The 26,658-nt window shown below is 32.3% G+C and overlaps 1 protein-coding gene across 7 annotated transcripts in view; it reads left to right on the top strand.

Annotated features, from left to right (window-relative positions):
* Positions 1-26,249, top strand: part of LOC111619330 (putative uncharacterized protein DDB_G0282129) — a 58,847-nt gene extending 32,598 nt beyond the window's left edge. For 2 of the 7 annotated variants that reach the window (XM_023361035.1, XM_023361033.1), the window contains exon 2: positions 23,774-26,248. In XM_023361035.1, the coding sequence (XP_023216803.1) occupies positions 23,774-25,294 (1,521 nt within the window). In that variant the 3' untranslated portion in view covers positions 25,295-26,248. Of the gene's footprint in view, positions 1-8,941; positions 9,084-15,246; positions 15,555-23,400; positions 23,442-23,773 lie in introns of those variants that run through there. The other 5 variants (XM_023361038.1, XM_023361039.1, XM_023361040.1 and 2 more) reach the window with 5 other exon arrangements.
* Positions 26,250-26,658: the final 409 nt, after the last annotated feature.

Genomic DNA, 26,658 nt, shown 5'->3' with positions numbered 1-26,658 from the left:
TATATATTTTTTTTTTAATTTTATATATTCTTATTATATTACAGAATATATTTCATAGAATTTTGATCATTAAAATTTTTCAAAATATTCAAATTTTTCTAAAGATTTCTGTTGAAATTTGAATTATATTTAAAGAAATGTAACCTTTATTATTAAGATCTTGTAAGATATAATAATTCTTTGGTATTAAAACTCTGTAGAATTTTTTATCAAAAATAGCAAAATTTGCTATGGGCTATATACATTAAGGAAGTTTAAAATTTGATAGCAATTTAAAGATGTTTAAGGATATCAACACCATTCAGTTACATGCTTTATATGCATGATAGGGTTGCTAGTAACCTATATAAATGCAGCAAACAAGAAGCGATACGGATGAATAACAGCATTCATTTATTAACTGATCTTCACTATTTCTGTAAAATACCTTTTCAGCACCATTATACGGTCGGGTGAGCATTACCCGCATCAAGGTAGATCTTACAGGAAGAGTGTTTTAATACCAAAATAGCCTTTGGGCAATTGTATATCTCTATATTTCCTGAATTGCATTAAGTCCTCGAATGCACTATGCTCCGTTACAGTTCAATTACCATTCCAGCTGCAACTTGACAAACCCAGTCTTGACACCTTAATAACCTAACATCCCACTGAAATGGAGACATTTTCTGTCGACTGGCGACAGCTGTCAAGATCTGTCAACAAAATTTCAATTCTTCGTTGCCTGAACGTCTCAACTTCTGTAATTTCAAGTGGTTCGGATAGAATTCTTTCAAACGTTTAGGGGTGTTTTTTTTCCTTTTTCCTTTTTTAATTTTAATTTATTTAAGATAGTAAATCACTTTGATTGATGTATCGAGTACTGATAATGTTATATTTATATATTTAATTTCGCTTGAATTGATTATATTCTCGTGCATAATCGGTTGTTATACTCAGATATCTACTAAATTAGTATACATTCCCTTGTATTTAAATACATCATTGTACATTTAATGTATAATTAGATATATAAAACCCTCTTAGCTATTCATTAAATAAGTAAGTTATTCAATAAATAGTTTATAATTCTGGAAAAATTTATAATTAAATAAGGCAAATACAAAGGAATAAAATATCACACAGTAAAATCGACTTCTTTTTATTTTTTTTAATTTTTTAAAGCTCTTTTCGTAGGTGGAGACTTGTGAATTTTTTAAAGTTATCCAAGTTATAATTTTTTTTAAATACCAAAGCTAGAGAGACTTTTAGAATGTTTTTTAAGCGGGGAAGAGCATACAAAAGAAAGCCGATACCACTGCGTGAAAATGAGAATTGTAAAGATTATATTGGTTTTCTAACAATTTTTAAAGTACATTTTTATCTCGAATTTTATTTTAATGCGTGTTCAAAATTCTGTATAATTATACACTATTTGCTACAGTGTTATCATGCGAATATCTTTCTCAATCCATACACTACATAACTCGCAACCTGTTCCTATAACTAAGCTGGATTGGTATTCTTTGGTTTGTTAAGGCCCGCAATATTAACCAATTATACATGAATATACAGTATTTAGATATAAAGATACACGTACTGTACGTTAATTGAGTAGAAATGGGTTAAGAAAAAACACGAGCACGCTTTGGTAATGATTTCCCGAAACTTTGGCCATTTTGATTTTTGTTGTAGATTCTAGTTATCGTGAAATCACGATTTATATATTAAGTCTATTAATAAACGTGCTTAGTATTTAAGAATTTATATAACTTTTCTTTTTTAAAACACATAATTAAATGATATTATTAAGTACAGTAGTTACGGGACTACGCGCATTTAAACACCGCTCAAAGCCGTTTTTTTTTATTTAAATTTATGTAAAAAGTATTGTTTAAATGCGAATATGTTATTTTATTGTTTATAATTGACAAATACACTATTTTTCATAATAAAATTTTCCAAACTAAATGATATTATTAAGTACAGTAATTACAGGACTAAGCGCTCTTGAAGATCGCTCAGTATAAATGGCTTTAAATTTAAATTTATATTAAAAAAATATTGTTTAAACGTGAATATCTTATTTTTCATATTAAAATTATTCGAATTTTAGTGAGATTTTATCCCATAGATATCCCATATTTATGCAATACATATATATAAAATTGGCACATTGACATATTATATATTAAGGTGAGCCGGTTATAGGCTATTGAACCAATGAATGAAAAGGAGGAGTAGAACACTCCCCCCTCAGGCTATATGAAGGAGAGAGGAGTGAAAGCGAAAGTCATGGATAATAGTCGGCCAAAGATATGAGATGATAGTGTAAAGATATCGATTTTTTTTTTAATACCCCTTTATTAAAATATTTAAATATTTATTGCAATTTTATTATTGTATAAATCGGAATTATAAATAGTTCTTACGATATATCTGTTTATAATAATAATTATTATTTTTAGTTTAAAAACGCGAAAACGTAACAACGATCAACAGGCTCATAGGAAAAAAAAAATAAATAATTATTAATAAATTATTAACAATATAAATAATTGTTTAAATGAATAATAACAATAAATTTATTATTAAAAATTATTAATCAAATAATCAAGTCGGATTTATTATCGTGCTACATTTTGGCTAATTAAATATACAAATACTACGATAATTTGATAGAAGGAAAGCGATTAAGACGCCATCTTGTATTAAATCGCCTACTTTAGTCCAAATTACGTAGCATTTGTATATTTTATTAGCCAAAATGTAGCCCGATTATTTGATTAGTAACACGATTTGGACTTGATTTTCTAATAGGAAAATATATTTTTTATTATAATAAAATCGCTTATTAAATTAATAACAGGCTTACTGTCATTTAAAAAAAAATTCTTTATATATTTTTCTTCCTCTTAGCTTATTTATTACATAAAATAATAATAAGATTTCAAACCTAACTGACATTTAAATGTACGTAATTTGAAGATATAAAAATAATTTAGACTTTTTTTATTACGTATTTTTCGTGCAGGAGGAATACAGTTAAACACTAATGGAGTCCATCTTCCCCATCTAAAAACTATAACTTGTAAAAATCGTTTAAAAGCCTCTTCGAAAAGAGTAAAAATCGCCCAATAATACACTAAAATATACTTAAATATATGCGTAATTTAAAGGCAAAACACAAACAATTCGGTGTGTTCTTCGCACGTGCTCATAACACAATTAAACACTAGATGATTCGTTCTTTCCTGTCTAAAAATACAAAATTGCTTGCTTTGAAAAGTATCTTTGGCTTCGGTGTTTTGTATAAATTATATAATTTGCTATGCAATTGCTACATACTGTACCGTTATTAAAGGGGGAGAACTAGAACGTGAAAACCTACACTTACCCCTGTACTATTGGGTAGCCATTAACGCTATGGATGAAGAGTAAACTATTAGAAATTTCATAGCTTATACTTGTGCATAATTGTGTTTGTCTCATTCTTAATTTATTTATTTAGAAAAGTAAGGAAACCGGGGCCCCTGGCCTTCTCTCCTGGTTACGCCACTATCTATATAATTCTTACGAGATAAAGACTTGAAATTGTTTTCAAATTAAGCGCACTTAAAGTGATTTTTAGTGTTAATTGATTTTACTAGTAAAAAAAAAATTAGAATATAATAAAAATTGTTCTCTCAATTCTGATTGTTATCTTAAAAGCATTTAGATATAATTCAATCGAAACAAACCTGTTCTTGGAATTCATTTATGGCATTTCTAGTAACTTAATATCTTATCAAATTCGCATTTATTGTGTTTTCTTTCTTTTTAGTTTTAAAATAATTATTAATTAATTTTATAAACCAAAAAAAATAATTAATAATAAATTAATAATTTACATCATTATGAACCGCCTAAAGACCCAGATAGCAAAGGTGCGAAACTCAGAGAGGCCTCCAAAATTTAAAGCCCTTTGTATTTGGGTTTGAATCAAAAGGCCCTCGCTTTGTATCGTTGTGGGCCTGCTTATGTATGTTTTACATTAAAAAAACATGGAATGAAAGTGATAGATTTTGTTTTATTGATTTTATGGCTTCTAGAGAGGTGTGGGCGCTGCATTTGTCTCTGATCCAGGCCTTTATATAGTCTTTCTCGAAGTACAGGGTGGTTCAAAAGTCAGTTGACCGTGGTTTGTTGCGTGTTCCTTGTGAATATGAATCATCCATAAATTGAATTTTTTTTTAACAACAGAAAAATTGATGGAAACGTGACGCCAAACGTCTCTGAATTAATTGTATTTTTTAAAAGTTAATTCAGTTAATTAATTGCAATTTAGTCTTGGCAACGGTTAACTGATTTTTGGGCCAACAAATTTAAGGTGTTGCGGCTAAATTTTACGATAAATTTTAGTTAATAATCGAACTTAAAATTATTATTTTTAATTTAAATATTAACCGAGAGATGCAACGAGGAGAAACAGAAAATGGCGATCATCTTTAAGAAAAGATTGATCATTACATTAATATCTTGTTTCATTTAGTTTATCATATGATGCTTTAACGATCTGGAAATAATTAAGACTTTATTTATACTCGAGTCATACATTAGACTCCCGTTTTACGACCCGAATGGCTCTATGAAACGACGAGTCGTCGTAAATCGAACCATAAATTTCTCGTAGGCTCAATGTCTTAAATTGAAATCAGATTCTTATAAATAAAAAAAAATCTTAAATATATAATACCATAAAGAGATCATTCATAGAAGTAATACAGTAATTAATTAATTACAAAATTTCGCTCATTCATAGCGTTAGAAAAGCGAGCGGTCGTAAAGCGAGGGTATACTAAATCCTTTACATAATGGCCATACAGAGCTTAAATTTACTATCTGTTGATGAAATTTGAAGAAAAATTTAACTTAAATCTTTAATTTAATCGGAAATAACATAGTTTATAATATTAAATTTCTTATATACGAAATTTTGAAGCATTTTATCTTGTCTCCTCTCGTTAATCAGATATTTCGATTACTCGAATCGTCATGTAATCTTCATTTTGATTATAATATTAGATGATGATAAACGTTTAATATTTCATAAGTATATCCGTTTACAGTTTGTTTACATTTAGGTCAAATTGTAGATAACGTTTCGATGGATTCATCCATGCTTTAAACTATAAAATTAATCTCCGAAAAAAGTGTTGGCAGATTTATATCCTAGAGTAAACATCATTAAGAGCTAATTAAATCTTTTGAATTTAAATTTATAATTTCCAATTAAAAGAGGATGTAAAGTAGATCATTTAACACTGTACCGATAGAAGCATAATATAATAAAATATTTAAATTATATTAAAATAATAAACGATAACTAGATGAATACATTCTTCTAAGTTCATCTACTTCATCTTAGTCCATTCACAGATGAAGATAGAATCTTAACTACACACCAGGCTAAACTATATTATATTATTACTAGTGGATGAAAACCACTGAACACGTGGATCGTCGTGGGTTCGCTCCTGTCCAACAGGCTGGCTACGTGGAGTTTTCCGGATTTTCTTCACGTTTGTACACCTAAATAAGTGCCAGTTTCCTGTAGAAAGTCCTTCTGAGTGGCACCCCTCCTTGGCAGATTAAGGCAAATATGAGCCTTTAACACAGAAAAAAATGTTATAAAATCTATTAATTTTAAGTAACGATCAATGGTGCTGTAGTTTATCTTGAATATAATGTTTACAACTCCAGATGTTCCTCTTTCTTTCTCATCCTTCTGAAGCTGGGAAACTTCACTAATTGTTGTCAGTTGGAGCCGTTTTATTGACACAATATTAACTTTAGAAACTTAATATTTACATTTTTAATACTTTCAATTAATCACGAAATTGTGCCGATCAATACTGATCATTTACTTTAGGTATATTTTACACTTTGCATTTTTCACACCGTTTCGTTTATCAGAAGCTGGAAAAAGTCACGAATTAATTTGGAGCCAGGGTCCTCGAGAGACTGTATGAGGCCTGGGGTGATTGGGCCCCTTCTACCCCTCAGCCGGGCTCCTTACAAATGCGCAGAATGTTTCTTTATTAATAAAAAGATGGTCTTAAAGATTTTATTTTCTGTTACTAAAAATACATTACTTTATAGGAATCTCTACGGGCTCCTAAATTTTTCCCGGATCCGGGGAAAAATCCCCGGTTCCTCCCCTCTGGTTGGAACCATTTTGTTCGAATGGCTCGCCTAGATCTCAATGTAAATTCCATTAATAATTAAATATATCAATTTTAAGGCTATTAATTAACCATAAAACTGTGCCAATTAGAAGCGATAGGCGTTATCTTGAATATATTTTCTATTTTGCTTCGGTTGATCCCTTCGGAGGGCTGGTAAACTTCGCCAAACTAGCGTAGGTTGGAACCATTTTAGTGAATGAAGCGAGCACGATTGCCGAAAATGGGGGGAACGGTTTCGTAACGGTCACCAAAAGCCATCTGGCGCCAATAGCAACCGTCTGTCAGACGCAACGGCGCGACCATCATGTACAAACGCTTTTTAAAAAGCAAAGGTTGGGATTCTGAGAAGTAAAATGAAAGAATAAACACGTTCTGCCGACACAATTAACTCACACTTAACATCCTTCACATAAGGCATACGAATTAAATCATCTTATGTAATTGTAAGAACATTCGCATGATCTATAAGTTAATTCTAACAAGCTTTTTATTCTCTTAAAAGTTTTATTTATTTAAAATTTTTTTTAAAAAATTAATTACATTCATTTATTATAATTAATATGAATATTTCTAATTACAATTAAAGATACGTCGATTAAAATTTTTAAATTTTATTAAATGCTCACACTTATTCTTTGAATGTAAGCTTGGAAAATAGTTAAAGAATATTAAAAAAAGTAATAATTTCAATTTAAAAAATTCTGAAATTCGGAATAGGAATAAAAAGAAAAGGCTCAGGCAACTCAGAAATGTGAGCCAAGAATGTGGCACCCCTCTGAAACCATAAGGAGCTTTGAGAGTGGTTCAAGCCCTTACCAGTTTCATTCTACTTCTTAAAAGAAATGAAACAATTGAGAGAGAATGAAAAAAAAAAAAGACTCAGGCAACATAGAAATGTGGACAAGAATATGGCACCCCCTCCAAAAGCCATAAGAAGAATATCTGCGAGTGGCTCAAACCCTTATTAGTTTCATTCTACCTCCCAAAAGATCTTCGGAATTTTGTGAATGGCCAGACAGGGAGGGGAAAAGGCCACTCACAAATTTGAGCCAGAAGTCACCCCTCTTTGAAAGTCATAAAATATGTGAAATAAAAAATCAGCAAAACAAATAACACACGCTCGAGCGTTTGTTAAATGAAACCTTAATTTATATCACTGTTTTTATTTTTATATTTGGGGGCCTCTTTGTACTCGAGGGTTAACCAGATGTCTCTATTGCCCTCATCTGTAACTAGACTTAGAAGTACGAAGTCCGTTTCACGTAACTAAAGGGCCCCATATTGTTTGAAAACATTGCAGACTATACATTTACCAATGATACTCTCATAATTTTCCATATATTATAATATTATTCATATAAAAAATTAATAATATAAACTATATTCTGAGTTAGGGAATGATGATTAATACATTTAAAAAGGGACGTAGGCCTACTGGCTATTGATTGAACACATTTTCTGAGCCTTTAATCCGTAAGTTTATATATTAACAATACGTATACAGTTTTTATAGATTAAGAGGAAATTTTAACATGATTTTTACTAGATTAAGTTTACATACTTCCACACTATCGTTCCTTTAACTATGCCAGGATCAAACGGCGCGCGATACCATAAAACTTTTTTGACACTTATCCTGGGATTAGGTAAACTGGCGTGTTAGGCACATTAGTGCAGGCGGGCATTAAGAGCATTCTCTGACGTCACGAACTCGGTTGTTTACAAAATGTACACTACCGAAATGATTAGCTTGGCAGTTTGCCCGCAAGACGGCAGGTGTGTCGCTTCCTGGTTCTGCCTGGTTAACTCCATGAAATAATGAAACGTGCACCCTAAAAAGAAAATAAACTAGAAAACGTGCTCTACTCATTCACAACTAAATAAATTTTCAAATTTCTTATTTTCCTAGAAACAATAAAGTACAGTTGATGCCAGTAAATAAGACGAATTTCGTCACTGCGCTCGGCCATTTTTTTCGTCAATTATACACGCGTATATTAATTGCATATTATACTAGTTTTATTGAGCAATATAATAAACCTACTCTTTTCTCTTTTATAAATAAGAAATTTGAAATTTATTCACTTAAAAAAAATAATAAAATATGGCGGCTTGAAAGAAGTGAGACGGCGCTCGGTCATTCACAAATGTGGGGTTCTACCCTTACCAAAGCCATAAAATTGTCAAAATAGGATAGAATTTTTCACTATTTATTAGAAAAATTTTAATTTATATTATTTTTCACCGAGAATATCCCTAAATTTAGGGATATTTTGTGTGTAGCGATTAGGACACGCTATTATTTCCTTCTACTTAGGCCTGGCTATTGTAATATACACTGCAAGATCAATAGGACTAATATATATACTCGAAATTATATTATTTATTTATTTTGGGGGGTCAGAATATGTTTTACTGTTTAAAAACGAACTAAATTTTCGAATTTCTTAGCATAGTTACAACATAATTAATGGTGACGAACTCGTACATTGTAACTCAACCGTACTTTGTACAACGATTACGACAGCTGTATTTATTGAATATACGTTTAAATGTATTGTTGAGCAACAGAATAAGCCAGTAAACGAAAGATAAAGTATAAAATCTGTGTTTTTGTTTTCTATATCAAGCTGGGTGTAATGTATACCCAATACATGTTTTAAGAGCGTGCTGTTGCGTGGTTGAGAAGTTGTCTAAGTCGAAAACGTTCGTGAAGTTCACAGCTGAATCGTTTCGCTGCTTGAATGAAACCAGAAAAACTATAAAGGAAAAGAAAGATTCGACAACATTCAACACATATCGAGTTACTTCGGTCTGGTTTCATTCAATGGAACACACTGATGGATGGCAGTCCAGGCAAAACGTTTCGTGACTCAAGTGAATTTTTCACCTATAAAAAAAATATAATAATAATAATACTTTTGTCAGTAGTTAATTTGAATCGAATAATTCTATTTAATTAAAACTAAGTCGCAATAAATCCTTTCCGTTAATTTAAAATATATAAATTCGGTTTTAATGAAGTGAAGTTTCTCTCTCTCTCTCTCACACCTTGAAAGCACCTTGCTTTAGTTTAAAGATAAATCAATTTATTATTATTATTTTTTTTTATTATTTTAATTATTTTGTATAGAATCCAGAGCCAGTTATTTTATTTTTTTTAAATAATTTTTTAATTTATTTATCTAGAAATTTGACTTTAAATCTAAGTATGTTTTTAACACTGTAAGTTGCATTGTATCTAATTTTAGAATCAAGACTTCGTGTTTATTATTAAATAAATGTTCTAAATAAATGTTTATATACGTAAAAATGTATTTAGAGCATCTAAATATTGAGTTATTTATAATTAAAAAGCATTTCTTTTTTTTTTTTTTTGCAGTTAGATTTGTATATGTAATGATGCGATGACATTCTTAACTGATAAAGAAAAATAAATAAATTTATAATTTTTTTTTTTTTTTTTTGAATATTTTACTTAGGTTTGCACTTTGTAAATTCGTATAATTTGTATAGTTTTAAATGTAAATTTTAATTATTTTAAGAAATTTTATGCAGTAAACACTGACTAAAACATGGCCGTTGTATGGAGGTTTTCTTTAAACACTTTGTTCATGTCCCAAACACAGAAAAGTCCCAAAATAATATAAAATTTAATTTAATTTAGTTAATTGATGAGGAAAAATAATCTATTTTTTGATTTATTGATAGGGCCTATTTATGTATTTGTTTTTAGGAAGGGAGGCCTTACATTTGTGATTGGCCATGACCTGTTCTTATTCCTCTAAAGCCCTGTTGATATTAATTTATCATTTAATTAAACTGTACAAATTAAAAATATATTTATTCACGTCTGTGCTTGAAGTTAAATGGGCCCTCTTGCTTCTATCTGGGCCCGTTTAAAGTATGTAAATAATGATTTTAAGTAATATACTTGCTCTGTAATGCCTGTCAATGGTTAATAATCTACTAAATATGTTACAATTGCATCTCGATATGTAAAATAAATCCCAAATGGGTCAAATCTGTAAAAAAAATCGCCTCAAAATTGCTGTAAATGTGTTTTTTTTTTTTTTCCTGCGATAATCATTTATCATGATAACGAGAATAAGATTCTCGTTCAAACAATTTGTATCACTTGACACTTGATGTTTTTTTAGCGCTACGGTCGCTTCCCCCCGTTAATAAGCTGCTGCAAATCAATGGAAAAAGTGGCGCTTTATCCTATGGACAAAAAAAGAACAGTTTACTGGGGGCCCCATCAATAGGAGGCCCCAAACCAATCTTTTATAAGAAAATATCCTTTTCAAATTCCCTCGATGAAGTCAATACTGTAACTTACACGAGGCCCCTTAATTCGAATTCGCCTGGGCCCCATTATATTATAACGCTCCAATATATGTTCGTATTGAATAAAACTTTATATTTTTATAATTTATAAAAGAACTTTCGCTTAAAAATTATTTTAAACATTAACTTTTGAATGCGCAACCTTCACACGATTCTTCTTGGTTTGTATAAATATTTACATCAAAATGAATTAATTATAATTTAATAGGGCCCTTAATAAGTAATAAAATTTATGTAAAGGTTAAATAAAACTCTATATTTTAATTTCCTATAAAAATTTACTAGTAATTTTGCTTAGAAATCATTTAAAAACAAGGTTTTTTTTTTTCTTCTAAGTTGCGTAAGGTTAAGATACGCCGCAAGATTGAGTGATTGTTTACACACGATTAGAATCAAATTCCAATCCCCTCCCTAAAGTATTTCCGTTTAGATCATTTCTATCAATGGCGAAGGTTCTCTATATAAAAGAATGAAAAGTATTCGCTTCCATTCTTCCTTTGTAATCCGGTTTCTAGGTCCCTTCCCGGGGCATAAAGTAGATCTATGAGTTGCACAGCTTGCACTCTCGACACTTACTTCTTTGGCCTCTATGTTTAACCACACAAAACTATGTCGAAAATGAATCAAACATGACCATATTTTTTGCTTTTTTTTTTGTCGTGTATACCATTAAAAAAAATGGCCACTTTATCGGTAAATTAACACGCTCTTCCTTTCATATTTTGAATGGTTGCAGCATCACTTCGTTTGTGAAGCATCCCAGTTTTAAAAAATTACGTTAAAATATATATATTAAGTGCCATAAAAACATAATTATTATTAAGTATAAGCTACTATATACAATTTTATATACAAATTCAGCGATTAAACTTACGAAAAATAACAGAAAATTATGGTAAGCGAATTAATAAATGGGTGAAGTTAATTTAATTATAATTTACTAATTACCTGCTTTATGAATTACGTCACACTTAAATTACATAATTAACTCTTTAGATTACATTTTTTTAACCTTATTTTTTTATATTAAGAAATTATTTAAATGATTAATTAAATTATTTATAAAGTGTGTTAGATTCTGAAAGTAGTCATAAAAGCCTAAGTTGCTTATGCTTAGGACTTTGAGGCCTTAAATATGCCCAAATATACGCTTCTCCATTGAGTTCAGTACTTGCTCAGATCCTAGATTTTGAATTATTAAGGTCAAGTATTCTAGGATATTAAGGATCGTGTGAAAGGGTTTTATATTAGGTCTATACAAACTCATAAAAAAACTCGAAAATCCACGTTTGTCTGGGTTCTAAAATCTCCACTTATATCTGGCTTTTGCTTAGGGCCTCGCGAATTTAGAGGCCTCAAACACACAAATATGTTTATACTTAATCTTAGTCCAGCATTAGTTCTAGAAAAGATCCTTGACATTTTAAAGTATCAAGGATTGTTTCAAAGTGGTTTTGTATTATATAAGTTTATATAAAAGGCCCTCGAATGTCAACTCTCTTTTAGGGCCTTACACAATCTAAAACTGCCACCGAGTGTTATAATTTACGTCAGAATTCATCTAAGCGTCTGCGTTTGGAGGATCCAAGCACGTACAGTACAAATATACGCATGTTTTGGTTCAGTACTTGGAATTCAGTCCTTGTGTAGTATCAAAGATCGGCGTTATATTATATAAGCTTAAAGAGGCCTCGTAAATCCACACGTGTCCTAGGGACCTGCATAACTTATCACACCGTCAATAGCTTCAAAAGTGTAAATAAATATCTTCTTTCCTTTTCTGAAAATGCATAATTATCATCACAAATGTACAGTATTTCATACAGGATTAGTTGACCAGATTCCCAAAATTTAATCTTTTATAAGCAAAGACAAAGAGGCCCCCAAAGTTTACTCTTTTATAAGCAAAGACAAAGAGACCCCCAAAGTTTACTCTTTTATAAGCAAAGACAAAGAGACCCCAAAGTTTACTCTTTCATAGGCAGAGAAGACAAAGAGAGCCGCAAAATATAATCTTTTATAGATTACATGGCTTTTGGAAAGGAGTGAAACCCCAAATTTATGACTTACATGAACCCCATTTTACTTCTATCAGGTTCTGTATGTGTATACAGTCAAAACCTCGATTTAGTGCCCTCCTAAATAGCAATATTAATACTTTGAACTGATCTCCTCTATAAATATTAAATAGAAAATCCTTCAGTGTCCGTGAATGTGCGAATTTGCATTGCAAACCACATTATCACCAAATCACGCGACTTTTATGAGCCCAAACTTAGACTCGTGTGTAGACTTCATTGTTATGTATCAGATATAATCCTTACTATTTGAAATACTTCGGTTTAGCACCACGCTCGATTTAATGCCAATTCAGAGGCAAACAAATAATGAGCACTAAGTTGGTACGACGTACAGACACACATACAACTTTTTTGTAACAAGCTAGATTTGAGTCGACAGATTTTGTCTAGGACCTTGCGCTTTTAGGGGTCTCAGCACTTACAAATATATGTTTTGGATACTTCAAGATCTAGGATCAACAACCAAGATTCAGAGCTTTGTATAAATACAAGTATCGTGTGATATGGACTTTGCATTACATAAACTAACGTGAAAGAGGCCTCACAAGTTTATCCTTGCATAGGGCCTCTTCTATCTGGGATTCAAAGGGCCAAAAATTTTATTCCTTCCCTTCTATCTGGAATACGAAGGGGTCCCAAAATTCCTCCCCCTCTATCCGGGTCTGATTATCTCAATTAAAGTGGTGAATATCAATAAATTCATCTCTTATATCTTTTCGTATTACGCTTAATTTAATTATAATTCAGTTAATTAAAATTATTTTTAATTACATTAAACAGTTTATTAAAATCTAATTTAACGGAACTTCATTTAATTACCCTATTGTACTAAACAAATTACCCTTTTTAATTTGTTTATGCCCTCGAGTTTTAAAGCTTAATAAATATTTAAGAATTTTCCCGAGGAAAGAAAACAAGGAAAAAAAATATATTTAGTAAATTTAATTGTAATTAGAATATTTTAATAAAGTTAATTAGACAATTAGAACGAAATTTAAAGCAAAATTTCCAAATATTTTCAGCGCGGTTGGTTCTTAAAATTGATCAAATTCGTTTGTTGAAGGCCCATTTAAATGTAGGTCTGTGTAACTAAATTAGAATTTAAATAGCCTAATTAATTAAGCTATGTAAATAGGCTAAATTAAACCAGGTATAAATCTGTATAAGATGACAAAAGTACAGGTTAAGGAACCCCCATGCACAAATATATCACACCTTCCACAGCGTGAAGAAGAACATAAAAGTCACCCGAGATACATGGAAATCGTGACTCAAAATCAGGTGTTTGATAAATCAATTCAAAGCATACTTTCCAGTGGATTTATTAATTAATAAATCCGCTGGATTATGCCCCGAAATATACCCCTTTCCCATTGCTGAATATTGAAGAATCGTTGTAATTAGTAAGTTTCAAGTAAGAAACGAAAATAATTCTTTACCTTTTTCACTAGTTAATTGTAATTAAGGTAATTCTTTATTCGTTAATTGCGATTAAAATATTCTCTGTAGTTAATTGTGATTAAGATATTCTCTGTAGTCAATTGTGATTAAACTATTCTCTGCAGTTAATTGTGATTAAGGTATTCTCTGTAGTTAATTGTGATTAACGTATTCTCTGTAGTTAATTGTGATTAACGTATTCTCTGTAGTTAATTGTGATTAAGGTAGTGTCCACTAGTTAACCAGAATATCTTAATCACAATTATATGTATTCCTTAATTGTAATTAACTATTTACCAATTAACTCAATTTTATTATGGATTTAATTTTAAAAAATCCTGTTTTCTTCTTATAAATGCGTGAATATAAGTCTACTTTTTATAATAGAAAATTATAGGGTGCTTTGTAGTGCTTATAATATAGAATTTACTATAAAATAGTTTATAAGATTGTATAATATAAATATATATAGGCCTATACATTAGCATTAACATCTTAGATCTTTAAAAAGTTAATATTTTATAGCCTTACAGCAGATTAATATAAAGACTACATCCTATGTGTAATATTACACACGTGTAGGATTACTCAACTTTATGCAATAATGTATTAGAATTAAACGCTTATAAGATCACTTGTATAGTGCTTTAATTGTTTATAGTAGTTTATAATACACTATACATATAATGAATGCGACAATGTACAAGTTACGCGTGTATAGCATAGTATTACACAAGCGTAAATGAAGCACTATACAGCATTACACAATTTAATCTTATATAAAACGACTCGTTTGATATAAACGTGTAAAATACAAGTACTAAACACTACTATATAAGCTATACGAGCAGTAAATACATAATACAAGTACTGTGAAGCACTATACAAGAACTAAATGCACAATATACAGTAGACTCCCCCCTATAACACTGTTGATAATTGCGTTTTATATGAATTCCACGTTGTACGAGTCATTTAGATTTTACAAATACGTGTGCCGGGCTATGAACGGCTCACATATTTGTAAAATTTAAGTGACTCGTACAAGATAGAATTCATATAACACGGAATTATCAACAGTGTTATAGAGGAGTCTACCGTAGATATAGCGCTATCAAACATTACATAACACGCAAAATCGAAGAATATACAAACAATTAAACCTCATAATTTCTTTGTTATTATCGAATAATAATAATAAATAAAAAAGTAAACAACGTCACCAGTAACGTCACTACCTCAGAAAAGCGCGTAATTAAAGTACTAGCAACCTATTAACAAGTCTCTGAATCGAGTGATAACGGCAGATAAAGAAACCAATGACGAATATAACAGATAAAGAACGTTATGTTAAGGTTTTTTCCTCGTGCGCCGGCGTGGACTTTATCGTCATTGTGTTTACGCTTTGGTCGCCAACACTTAGCTCGACCGTAACACATCAAAACCCAGCGTAACAGCGATCCCGTCCATGAGTGCGGTAAGTGTGTAAAAACTCTCCTAACTTCGACAAAGCGTTGATAGAAACCTCGATATAATGTCACCCCTCCCCCCGCTGTTTATAAATGGGAAGTCTATGCGTAGAGTCGAGGAAACTGGATAGGTAGCGAGCGTTGTTACGTGCCTGCCCATAGGCTCTTTGATAGGGGGTAAGCGCTGTAAATATATGATACAGGAAATAGCGCTGTAGGAGAAGTTGATACTGGGGGGGATAGGAAGACGATGAATGATAACTTGTAAATCTGGTTACATCCAATAATTTATATAAAGTTTATATTATAAATTAGATTATATTTTTCTACAGCAACAGACTACAAATTTATCATTTTTTACAGGCAAAAATATAGGCCCTACCTCCAATTTACTCTCAATTTTTCACCCTTATTTCCTCCCTCTTTCCATAAATTTAATTATAATTAACTTAATTGGGTTATTTCGAAGTATATAAACGTAATTATTAAGAAATTTTAAACGTAATTAACGAGGAAATAACGTAATTGAAGTGCTTTTTCGGTTCGTAGAAGTGCTTTAGATTATCATTAAAATGCTTTAACCAGGAAAATTCCTTCGTTTTCTTCTTCTTTTTAAATGTAAAAATAGATAATTTATGCAAATTATTTCTAGTTTAATCATTTTATTTTGATTTTTTAAATGCTTAAAATTCGAATTTTTTCTGTAATTGTACTGTACGCCTAAATTGCTCTGTAATTAACGCATTATCATCGTTATCAACGACTGTATTATCATTTTGTTACTATATTTAATTAATATTAGATTAATCATTTATCAAATTTTTAAATTATATCAATAAATATTTTAAAAATATTTTTGAAATTAATTTAAATCCCATTAATATTTCCAAATCTTGAATTTTCCTAATTCATTTTTATGTAATCTTTAATGTAATTTAAGGGATTTTAATAATAAAAAAATTCAAGTTTCTATCATGAATTTATTAATTATTAATTCAATTATAATTAAATATTAAATTATATTCGAATTTTAAATTCTAATCATTTCGTATTTTCCTCGAGAAATGTCATTTTAAACATGGGGTGCGACTTATATTCGCGTGTTCTTCGACACTTTCTTCGATAAACTTTGATAATTTTCCCTATTTCTTTTATATATTCTGTTATTCTAAACACAATATTAACGTTTTCAAGCTCTATTACATTATTTTAAACCCTATTTTACCCTAAAAATCCCTCTATAAAGTTGATACTCGCCTTAAATCCGTCTCTCTTACGCACGAAAATTCGATAAAATTCCCTACTTATTTTATATTTTCTATTATTATAAATACTTTATAAGTATTTTGAATTATGTTATCACTAATTTTAATTCAAATTTTCCCTACAAAATCCTGTTTTATAAGCTCAACACGCATTAAATTCGAAGCAATGCGGTACTTAGCTTCATAAAGGAACTATAAAGTGCAGTTACCTGTAAGCCACACGAGTTTCATTCAACCCACAGAGAATTAAAAAATAAAAAAAAAAGAAGAGGAATTAATAAAAGAAAACAGTGATGCGCGCATTATCTGACAGGAAAACAGAAATTAAATCAAATTTAACAAGCAAAAAAACAATACCCTATTTAAAATTTAACCCCCATTCGGCCAACGAGTACAGGAAACTTTATCATATAAACCTGACCTGACCAGTCCGTTTTTAACAGGTCAAGATCAAGCAGGTAAGAGATTCTTTTCCCTATTTTAATATAGAGGAACAACGTACGATATTCTCCTCCTCCCCCTCCTCCTCCTCTTCTTCTTCATCTTCCTCCTCCTCAAATCTCGTGAAGAATCATCTTCATACATCCCCCCTTCCCTTTTGCGGTATTGGAAAATCTTAGTGTCAGCGATTGAAAACCCTTGTGAGAAAAATCTAGTTTACAAGTAATTCCCGACACGAAAAACAGGAAAGTTTGTCGTGACTTATGCCGAGGTAGGGGTGTTGATTAATGACTCGTAGGTTGAGGGTTCGAATCCAAACCATCGGTTGTTTAATGGGATGCGTACCGCCTACTTATTAAATGTATTTTCATACCCCATCTTTGGCTTTGATTTCCCCCCTTCCAACCCCCATCAGAGGGATCTTTTATAAGAATTTTGACCCTTTTATTTTTTTATTTTTTTTTTTACCTTTTTGCTGAAGTTAATTGACTAGAACCATTAACTTAAGGGAGTTCTAACGTAGCATTCAAGACCCTTATCAATGAATTGATGAAATTGCATGCTTGATTTTAAGTGTTGATATGATTTAATGTTGTTAACTTTAAAAAAGTCATGAATGAAATGATCGAAGATAAATAGCGATTGTGGAAGGGAATCGTGTAGATAATTTTCAACGCTGCCATGCTGTTAAATGATAATGCAATTCCTTTTTTTTAAATAAAAATCTTCGCTGTAAATTTGATTTTACTCCCACCCCTAAAAGTAGAGAAAAAGTAATTGATTCAATCGAGTGTTGATTGATGAAAGGGAATTAATAATTTATTTATTTATACCAGTTTAATTTAATCACCTTCTCCAGCTTAATGGTTTGAGCATTAAAGTTGCGATTAAAGAGCTAAAATATGAGAGAAATTATGTAAATAAGACGAAAAAGTGGTTAATTTTCGATAAAATACCCTAAAATTTAGAGTATTACGCGCATAAATACGAACTAATTATAACAATTTACACTTAATCACTCCCTAAACTAATAAAAAACACAGATTTTACTCCGTCAAACACTTTAATTAAGACAGAAAAATAGACATTGTTCACCATATCACCCTAAAATTTAGGGAATTGCGCGCGGCAGACACTAACAAACACGAACTAATTATACCAACCCACACTTAAAAACCTCCTCAAATTAATAAAATAAATAAAGACACATTTTTTTAAAACCATTTCACCCTGGATCCAACGACGAGATGCCCTCCAAACCGAGCCCAATTTAGCCCAATTTATCAGCCCCCGTAATATTTATCAATATTTATACCCCTCGTCGCATTTAATTACGCAAGGTATCTGCTTAATCACGAAAGTTTGGCATCTTTATAAAACGGAGAATGGCCTAGTTTTGGGCGAAGGAACTCGAAAGTCAGCATGGTGTATAAAGCTTAATGACCGCTCGGTTTCCGCCCAACCGATTCGATATAGTTAGTGGTGGCTAACGGAGGGAAGTAATTTGAAGATTAATTACAGTCATCTGTAATAAGGGGTTGAGGGGTGAAGAGACGGGAGAAAAGGAAGACAACCGAGCAACTTGACAAATGCTGGCTTTAATTAAATATGTCAACGACACGACTGGAGCCGAACCCTTTCTTTTTTTACCGCCCCCCTCCTCCCCCGTTTTAGCTTTCGAGTCCACTCTATGACCGGCCTATCGACTACAAATAAACAACTTTAAACTCCCCTCCTCTTCCTCTTTCTCTCCCCCCTCTCTCCCTTAAAGTTTGCTCTTAAATTTCGATACATTATGGTTAATTAGGGTCATTGTAATTGCGCGTGTTTTAAAATATATTGCGCGAGGAATGCGTCACGTTAACCTGACGCAATTGGAAAGTTATCGGAACCATCCTCCCCTCTCCTCTTCTTCCTCCTCTCCTCATCATCTTCTTGCTGCTCCGAGTTCCTCTCTCATCATTCAGTGATGTCTCTGGCACGCACCATTTATAACTAAAGTTTATGACGAAAATATTAAGCTTGAACTCAATTATACGTCTCGTATGTCTGACTTTTTTCTTTTTTTTTTTTTTCTTAGTTTTCACCTCCCCCTTCTCTTCTTCTTTTATTGTTATTATTGTTTAAAAAATTTTTATAAATTTAATAATAATACGGTGGAAAAATTGCCGAGGGATTAATCAAGATGAATAAGCTTTATCCATTAAAGGATCCCCTCGTTTTATTTTCGGGTTCGACCAATTAACTCGTTAAACAATTGAGAAAACTGCGAGCCAACTTGTCACTTTAATCTGTTTTCTCGACATTTTTCATTTACTCGAATGTTCAACCGCGGAAAAATTGATGTTTACTTGCACTTGGCACGTTTATTTGCTGTTGCAGAAGAGGGGGATTTCGTGCGTTCAACAGCGAATTGAACTCACAAAATCGCATTGCAACACTGTTAACGGGGGTGGCCCGAAAGTCGCTTAACCGAGATAATATAGAATCGGCCGGATTAGTTAACTGACTTTTTTTTTTTTTTGGATTATCCTGCAACACGTTTTGTTTTAATTAAGTTCGTTGGTGCAGCTGAACTTTACGTGTTCAGCTTGTGATTGAACGTAATTTAAGTATGTCAATATATACTATACATAGAACTTATGTTGAACACGTTGTCTTACACTTTAATGTTGTGTTAGAGATGGAGGATTCTCTGTTGTAATGGGATTTTATGTGTTCAGCAGTAAGCTGAACGTGTAAAACGTAATATAAAGTTGAACGTAACATTTAGGAGGAATATATTATAAACTTCCTGTTAGAATTCGGTACGTTGAACACGTTTAATGTTTTAATAAAGTTCTTTGGTGCAGTTGGACTTTATGTGCTCAGCTTTATCTACAATGTAATTTAGTATGTTGAACACGGTGTCTTATGCTTTAATGCTCTGTTAAAGATGCTTGCTGCATTGGGATATTATATGATCATAATGAGCATGTGTTCAAGATACCGAACGTGCTGAATTCATGAATTTTTTGAAATTTATTATTTATCTTATTGTTACTGAACGTCCTACGAATCTTAAGTGGTATTAGCACTCTGTATGCTGAACATAATAAGTTTAAGGCTGTTGAACATCATAATTTATGTATATAAAGTTAAAAATAAATTAAAAATGCAGGGTGTGGCCCATAAGTCGGTTAACCAAGGTAATGTCGATTTAGCCTAGTTGGTTAACTGAATTTTGGACCACCCCGTGTTAAAACCAATTTTAATTTTCATGAAATTTAATAAAATAATTTGTGCAAAACCCGCTTAAAACGTTATTTTTCGGATAACTTTTCTTTTTCTTAAGAGTGTCCATGTGTTTGCCTCTTTAAGAAACGTTATACGCTGGTTCCTTTAACAAAATATATCTAAAAATATACAAATTACTCTTCTAGATACGCGAGTAAACGATTTATTACAGATAAATTCATTCAGAATCTAGGACACGTAACGAATTGATTCAGATCGATCCACTTTTAAGCATGATACGAATCCTATTAGCAATCTGTGTTGAACACGATATGTTTAAAGTTATTAAACACCACAATTTATACAAATATACGCCTGTAAAGCTTAAAAAAATAAATAATAGTAATAATTAAAAAAAAACAAGGAGTGGCCTAAAAGTCGGTTTACCAAGATAACGTCTAATCGGCCGGGTTAGTTAACTGATTTCTGGACCACCCCATATCTTCATTTCTACTAAATTAATCAAAATAACCTGCTCAGAAAGTATTTTCGGCTCGCTTTCGTGTATAAAAACGGCAGAAAGTCGTTACCATTCACGTCATTTTCCTCCCTCCAGGGTATCCACGTGCTTGTTTTAAAGAAGAAGAAGAAGAAAACGTTATAAGCGGGTTACTTTAAGCAAATAATATTTAAAAATATATAAATTACTCCGGTAGATGTAGGAATAAACGATTTATAACAGATAACTTCATCCAGAATCTAGAACATTTCTCCTTTTCCATTGTGTCAAGTCGATGGTTTTCCTGGTTGTACCCCCAAGGCTTTCTTGCTCGACCCTGTGGCCCATCATTAATACCCGAGTGGCACTGTGTATGACACTATCATTACCAATGTTCCATTCCCATTTTGCTTTGGAATTGTATGGACTCCTTTCCCCAAATGTTTCATATTCAAATTCTAATGATAGGTTGGGATCGTTCGGGAGGATTCAACAACCAATGGATACTTTTCCAGGTATATATATAAATGTAGTAGGTCTAGACGTGTATGTATATATGTATACACACAAACTATACTTTCTTCTGTACGTCACAAAGAATAAAACAGGTTGAAAGATTTTTATTGAAAGAGGGCATTCTTTGTAGCAGGGATCAAGTTGTATCCCCTTGGCGCAACCGATACCTTCCGACGTTTTTACCCTGTAAACCAATTACGTTTTTACTTTTTTAAATTGTAATTAAGCTTTAAAACGGGAATTTTATTCAATTAATTGTAATTAAGCTTTAAAATGGGAATTTTATACAGTTTTCTAATTGTAATTAAGTTTTAAAATAGGAATTTTATTCAATTAATTGTAATTAAGCTTTAAAATGGGAATTTTATACAGTTTTTTAATTGTAATTAAGCTTTAAAATAGGAATCTTATTCAATTATTAATTGTAATTAAGCTTTAAAATGGGAATTTTATACAGTTTTTTTTAATTGTAATTAAGCTTTAAAATGGGAATTTCATACATTTTTTTTAATTATAATGAAATTGTAATTATAATTAAAAAGTGTAATTAAATTAAGCTTTAAAATCGGAATTTTATACATTTATTAGCTGTAATTAAGCTTTAAATTTAGAATTTAATGTTTTATGTAACTGTGTAGAAGTGTTTCGACGTTGTTCAAGGTTGTTGTGAATCGTTAAATCTGTTATAAATTCTCCTTTTGAAGCCGTTAGTAATGCTTTAAAAGTTTGTTTTTTAAACTTTATTTAAATATAGGAGGCATTTAATCCCTCTTACATTCAAATTAAGGCGTATTATAATAACAAAATAACAAAAAAAATGTATTAAAAGACGTGTTATAAAAGCGTGAAAACTCGATCAAAAACCAAATTTTAAAGTGTTTTGGGGTGTTTAAAACATTCAAATTTGTTTAAAAAATTAACTAAAACAGTCCATTTTGAGTATTTGAACTTAATATTTTACTTATTTTAAGCTCATTAACAAGCATAAATTCAAGCTCGAAGAGAAGCTTAAGAGCATCTTCTCGAGCATCAGACAAATTTCTTTTTCTGAAAATAATTAAATTATATTTAATTTTCACAGCATTTTCTTTAAAAAATAAACTAATTTAACTTTAAAAATTTTAATTTTAATACTAATTAAGGAGAGAAAATATTTTAAATGTATTTTTCTTCATAAAATTAGGGGTATAAAGGTGACTTCATATACGCTTGTATACATAAATATAGGGCTTACAGACGTGTTTATGGGTCTAAAAAATGAAACTGTAGCTCGAGACGGGTCTTAAAATACTCGTGAAATAATTAAATAACGAATTTCTCGTCCACATTGTTAAAAAAAAATCTCGAATAACCCGTGACCGCACATTGATTACTTAACCATCACATAAACACGTCACACGTGATGCCGTTTCTGACCAATCACGTGTCTCAGAGGCGGCATATTTCTGTTATCGGCTTCGGTACGGTTTAAACGGAAGGGAGACCCACCACACAACTCAATCATCACAAAGATCGTACGATGTCTGGACAAAAAAACTGGTTTCAAACAGCCAAGAAACATCGACAAAGTATTCAATTTTTGTATCATTTCGATGGCCGTGCCGCATAAAAAGAAATTAAAAAAAAATGTACGAGGGGTGTTAAACGATGACGCACGAGTTCGACGACCTTTTCGTAATAATAAAAAAAAAGTACGTAGGGGGGAGCTCGAGATCTCCACCTTTTGCAACCGCAAACAAAGGTAAAGCACCAACACTGGAGGCGCTGTCGACAGATAAGTGGGAGGAGTAGAAAGGATTGAAACGGAGACAGTGTGGTAAACAGGTGACGTCATAGTGTCGTGCAGGACACAGCGGGAGGAAGAAGGCGGTTCGTCTGCTCTGTCAGACGATGCTGTAGCATTGTGTAGAGTTTGATGACTGAGTTGACATTCATCGGCTCAGTTTGGCATGGATGCGGTAAGAAGATGGGGTGGTGGGTTTTGTGCTTAGTTGGAAAACTGTAGGGGTGTGTTTTTTTACTTTCTATCTATTCTCTCGCGCGGTAGTGTTAATACTCTAGTTAATTTTCTGCTTTAAAAAAAGAAATTGATTAATTGTTAGGTAATTTAAGCGGTGTATCTAGTGTTAAATTGCTTACAAACGTAGTGTTTTTTTTTATTACTCATCTATGACGTTGTTTATGAGTTTCTGCGCTATTTTCTTCTCGTTTTTCATTGCTTAAATCATTATTACAGTAGTTTTTAAGTGTTATTTTATTAAAATCATGACTTTTTTTTACTTCTTTTCAGCAGTCAAAAACGAATAAAAGACAGGCGAAGGGTCCGGGCGCAACTCTTCAAACAGATCAAAATTGCGAAGATCACGAGCACCAAGTCAAAATTTCTCGAAATAACAGAACTGCGGATTGTCAGGAAACAACGACGATACCAAGTTTCTCCGTTCAGATAGTTCAACAGTTCACTAATACATCAAATTCTTGTCAAACACCGCATTCCCAAACCATACAAACTAATGTAACAGTGAAAGCTGTGACTGGTAATCTCAAAAACTCTTCGTCACCTTTGGCCTCTGCAACGAGTAGCGTGTCTACCAACGGTGCTGACATTTCTGTTGGAACAAACATCGAGTGTAAACAGGAGAAAGAAGTTGATTACAATATTAATAATCGGACTAACGGTACCACTGATCGCTTCCCTGATACTTTCCCAACTTTAGGTTTCCCGGAAGATTCGGCGGATGATGTTATCCATCCGGATATACTTAAAGACTTGATCGATGACGTATTCACCAATCCCACAGACCTGATGAAGGATTTCAATTTTGAGGAATCGGCTAGTAAAGACGGTGAGGAAACGGACAAGAATCTGGAATGTAGTGGAAGTGTAATGGAGGTGGGTGGAAAAACCAATTCTTCTACCACAGCTTCTCAAATTCACTTCCCTCCCACACCACCCATGATATCACCCTTCTCCGGTAATCAATCGGCATCTCCATTGTTCGATTCGTCAACTCCTGTCATGACGACGACCCCGTCGACTCCCCCTTACCCACCCAATCCACGTGTTCAACCCTACACTCATTCTTCGCCACTAAGTATGAACTCGACTCTTGGTTTAGACTTTAAATTAACAGAACCAAGCCCTGCTGCTCAGACATTGAAACAGATGGCTGAACAGCATCAGAGCATGCAGCAAAAGCAGCAACAATTGGGTTTAGGTTTGGGTTCTCCTCACTCACGTTCGCCCTTTGCAACCGATGCTTTCGCCGATCCTCTCTCGCTACCCTCGATGAGATCGGGTTTCATAAACGGGACTTCGACACACCTCAATCCTTTGCAGAAATCTCCAGGTTCTCTTTATCCACCAATGGCTTACGTGCCTCAATCGGATTTCTCTTGCATCAGGACTCAGCCGGGGACCGTCATGTACAAACACGAAAGTAATGACAATTTGTTTCCCGGTATGGACGGGATGGGCCATATTCCCGAGGTGGGAATGCACAAGAGGCAACAGGTTTTACTCCTCCAGCGGATAAATTCGGATGGTAAACAGAATTTGAGTTTTACAACGGATCATAAACCTCAATACGGAGGTACTAGACCTTTGAGCCACTTCACAGATTCTTCTGTAGGAAGCCCAATTTCTGGCCAGTTTACTTCCGGACAAAGGCCCCCTTCCGGTCCAAGTTTGCAGATGTCTCAAGCTCAACAAATTACGCAACAAAATCTGCAGGTAAGTGTCATTTTAAGCATTTCTTCTTCGTTTTCTTCCGCACGGAAATTAAGCTTATGTAACACCTTCGAGAGGTGAAATTCTCATGTTTTTATGGTATTGCTGGCATTTCTTTTTGCCACGTGTGTTTATGGTAATGTTGACGATCAGACTTTCAATTAATGAAATCTTTCAAGTGGAAAATATATTTTAATTCGTAAATTTTTGTTAAAAAGTATCTTCCTGAAGGACACTCCATTATCGCTTTGATTATAAGTAACTTCAGATAACGTTGTTATCAAGCACGCTGCGATCATTCTGTAGTTTATACAGTTGTGTACAGTATCAACGAAATATCCTGCTTGATATTAATTAAACATTATACACGTATACAAGTAAAATTATAGAAGCACACTCAAAGCATCTTCTAATTAAAGTTTCCATTAACAGAATCGTATTAAAGAAATCTAGAGCTATGCTCTTATAACAAAATACATCATAAACCCGATTTAACGCTTCGCATTTTAAAACATTTCCCCGCATTCTGCGCTATTCTCGGGTCATTTATTTATCTAGAAATAAGTAACTTTTAAAAAAGCAAATGTTTCGGCTGTACAGCAAATACAGCAAAGCAAACCCCGATTTAACGCTACGCATTTCAGAACGTTTTCTCGCATTTTGCGCCATTCTCAAGTCATTTCTTAATCTAAAACTTGGGTTAAGAAAACTTTCTAAAGAGAATTTCGTGAAATATTGCAATTTACTTCAAGAATTAATATTATTTTTTTTTGGCATTTTTAACAAAGACAATAATAGAATCTCCGACATAGCGTATTATTCTTAAGATAATCGTTATACCCGTGAAGCATACGACTCAAAAGTTAGTAGGAGTAACTTTTAGATCATTTTCTCACGTGCCTGTACGCATAAAAAGTATCTAAAGTTAACTTTTACCGCATAAAGAATGGCAGATTATTCATAAACATAAGCGTAATTTTCTTTTAAACAACCAGGTTTTTAATTAATATTATTTATTGCACGTGTACCTTGTAGTGTTTTAACACTACAAGTGAAGATTGCTTACGTTAAAACGCGTGAGGTAAGAATTAAATGACGTAACGGGAGAGCAGAACCCCCGGAAAAAAAAGAAGAGGAGGAGGGATAGAGAGACAGAGAGAGACTTTTCCTCTTTAGTTTTACAAGGATGCTTATCAAAATTATTAGTTTTCGGAGGAATGATTTCTAAATGGTTGTTCCGTTTTCCGCTCCGTCGACCAGAAGAACACTTAAAACAACTACCGCAGAGGATTAGGGGAAAAAGCTTCTTCTGTTGGAAAATTTCATTATGGACGGTGTTCACAACGGGGCATAATGTAACAAATTAGTGTTAAAGAGAGTTGGTTTCTTCACTTTTGATGCCGCCTTTTTATTACTTGGGTTAATAGTGTCACTTCGATACTACA

The sequence above is a fragment of the Centruroides sculpturatus genome, unplaced genomic scaffold (assembly GCF_000671375.1).
Source record: "Centruroides sculpturatus isolate CEXI.00-Female unplaced genomic scaffold, Cexi_2.0 scaffold224, whole genome shotgun sequence".
NCBI classification, from domain to species: Eukaryota; Metazoa; Arthropoda; class Arachnida; order Scorpiones; family Buthidae; genus Centruroides; species Centruroides sculpturatus.
Note: the sequence above shows the minus strand (reverse complement) of the source record. Positions and strands in the feature narration are given on the sequence as shown.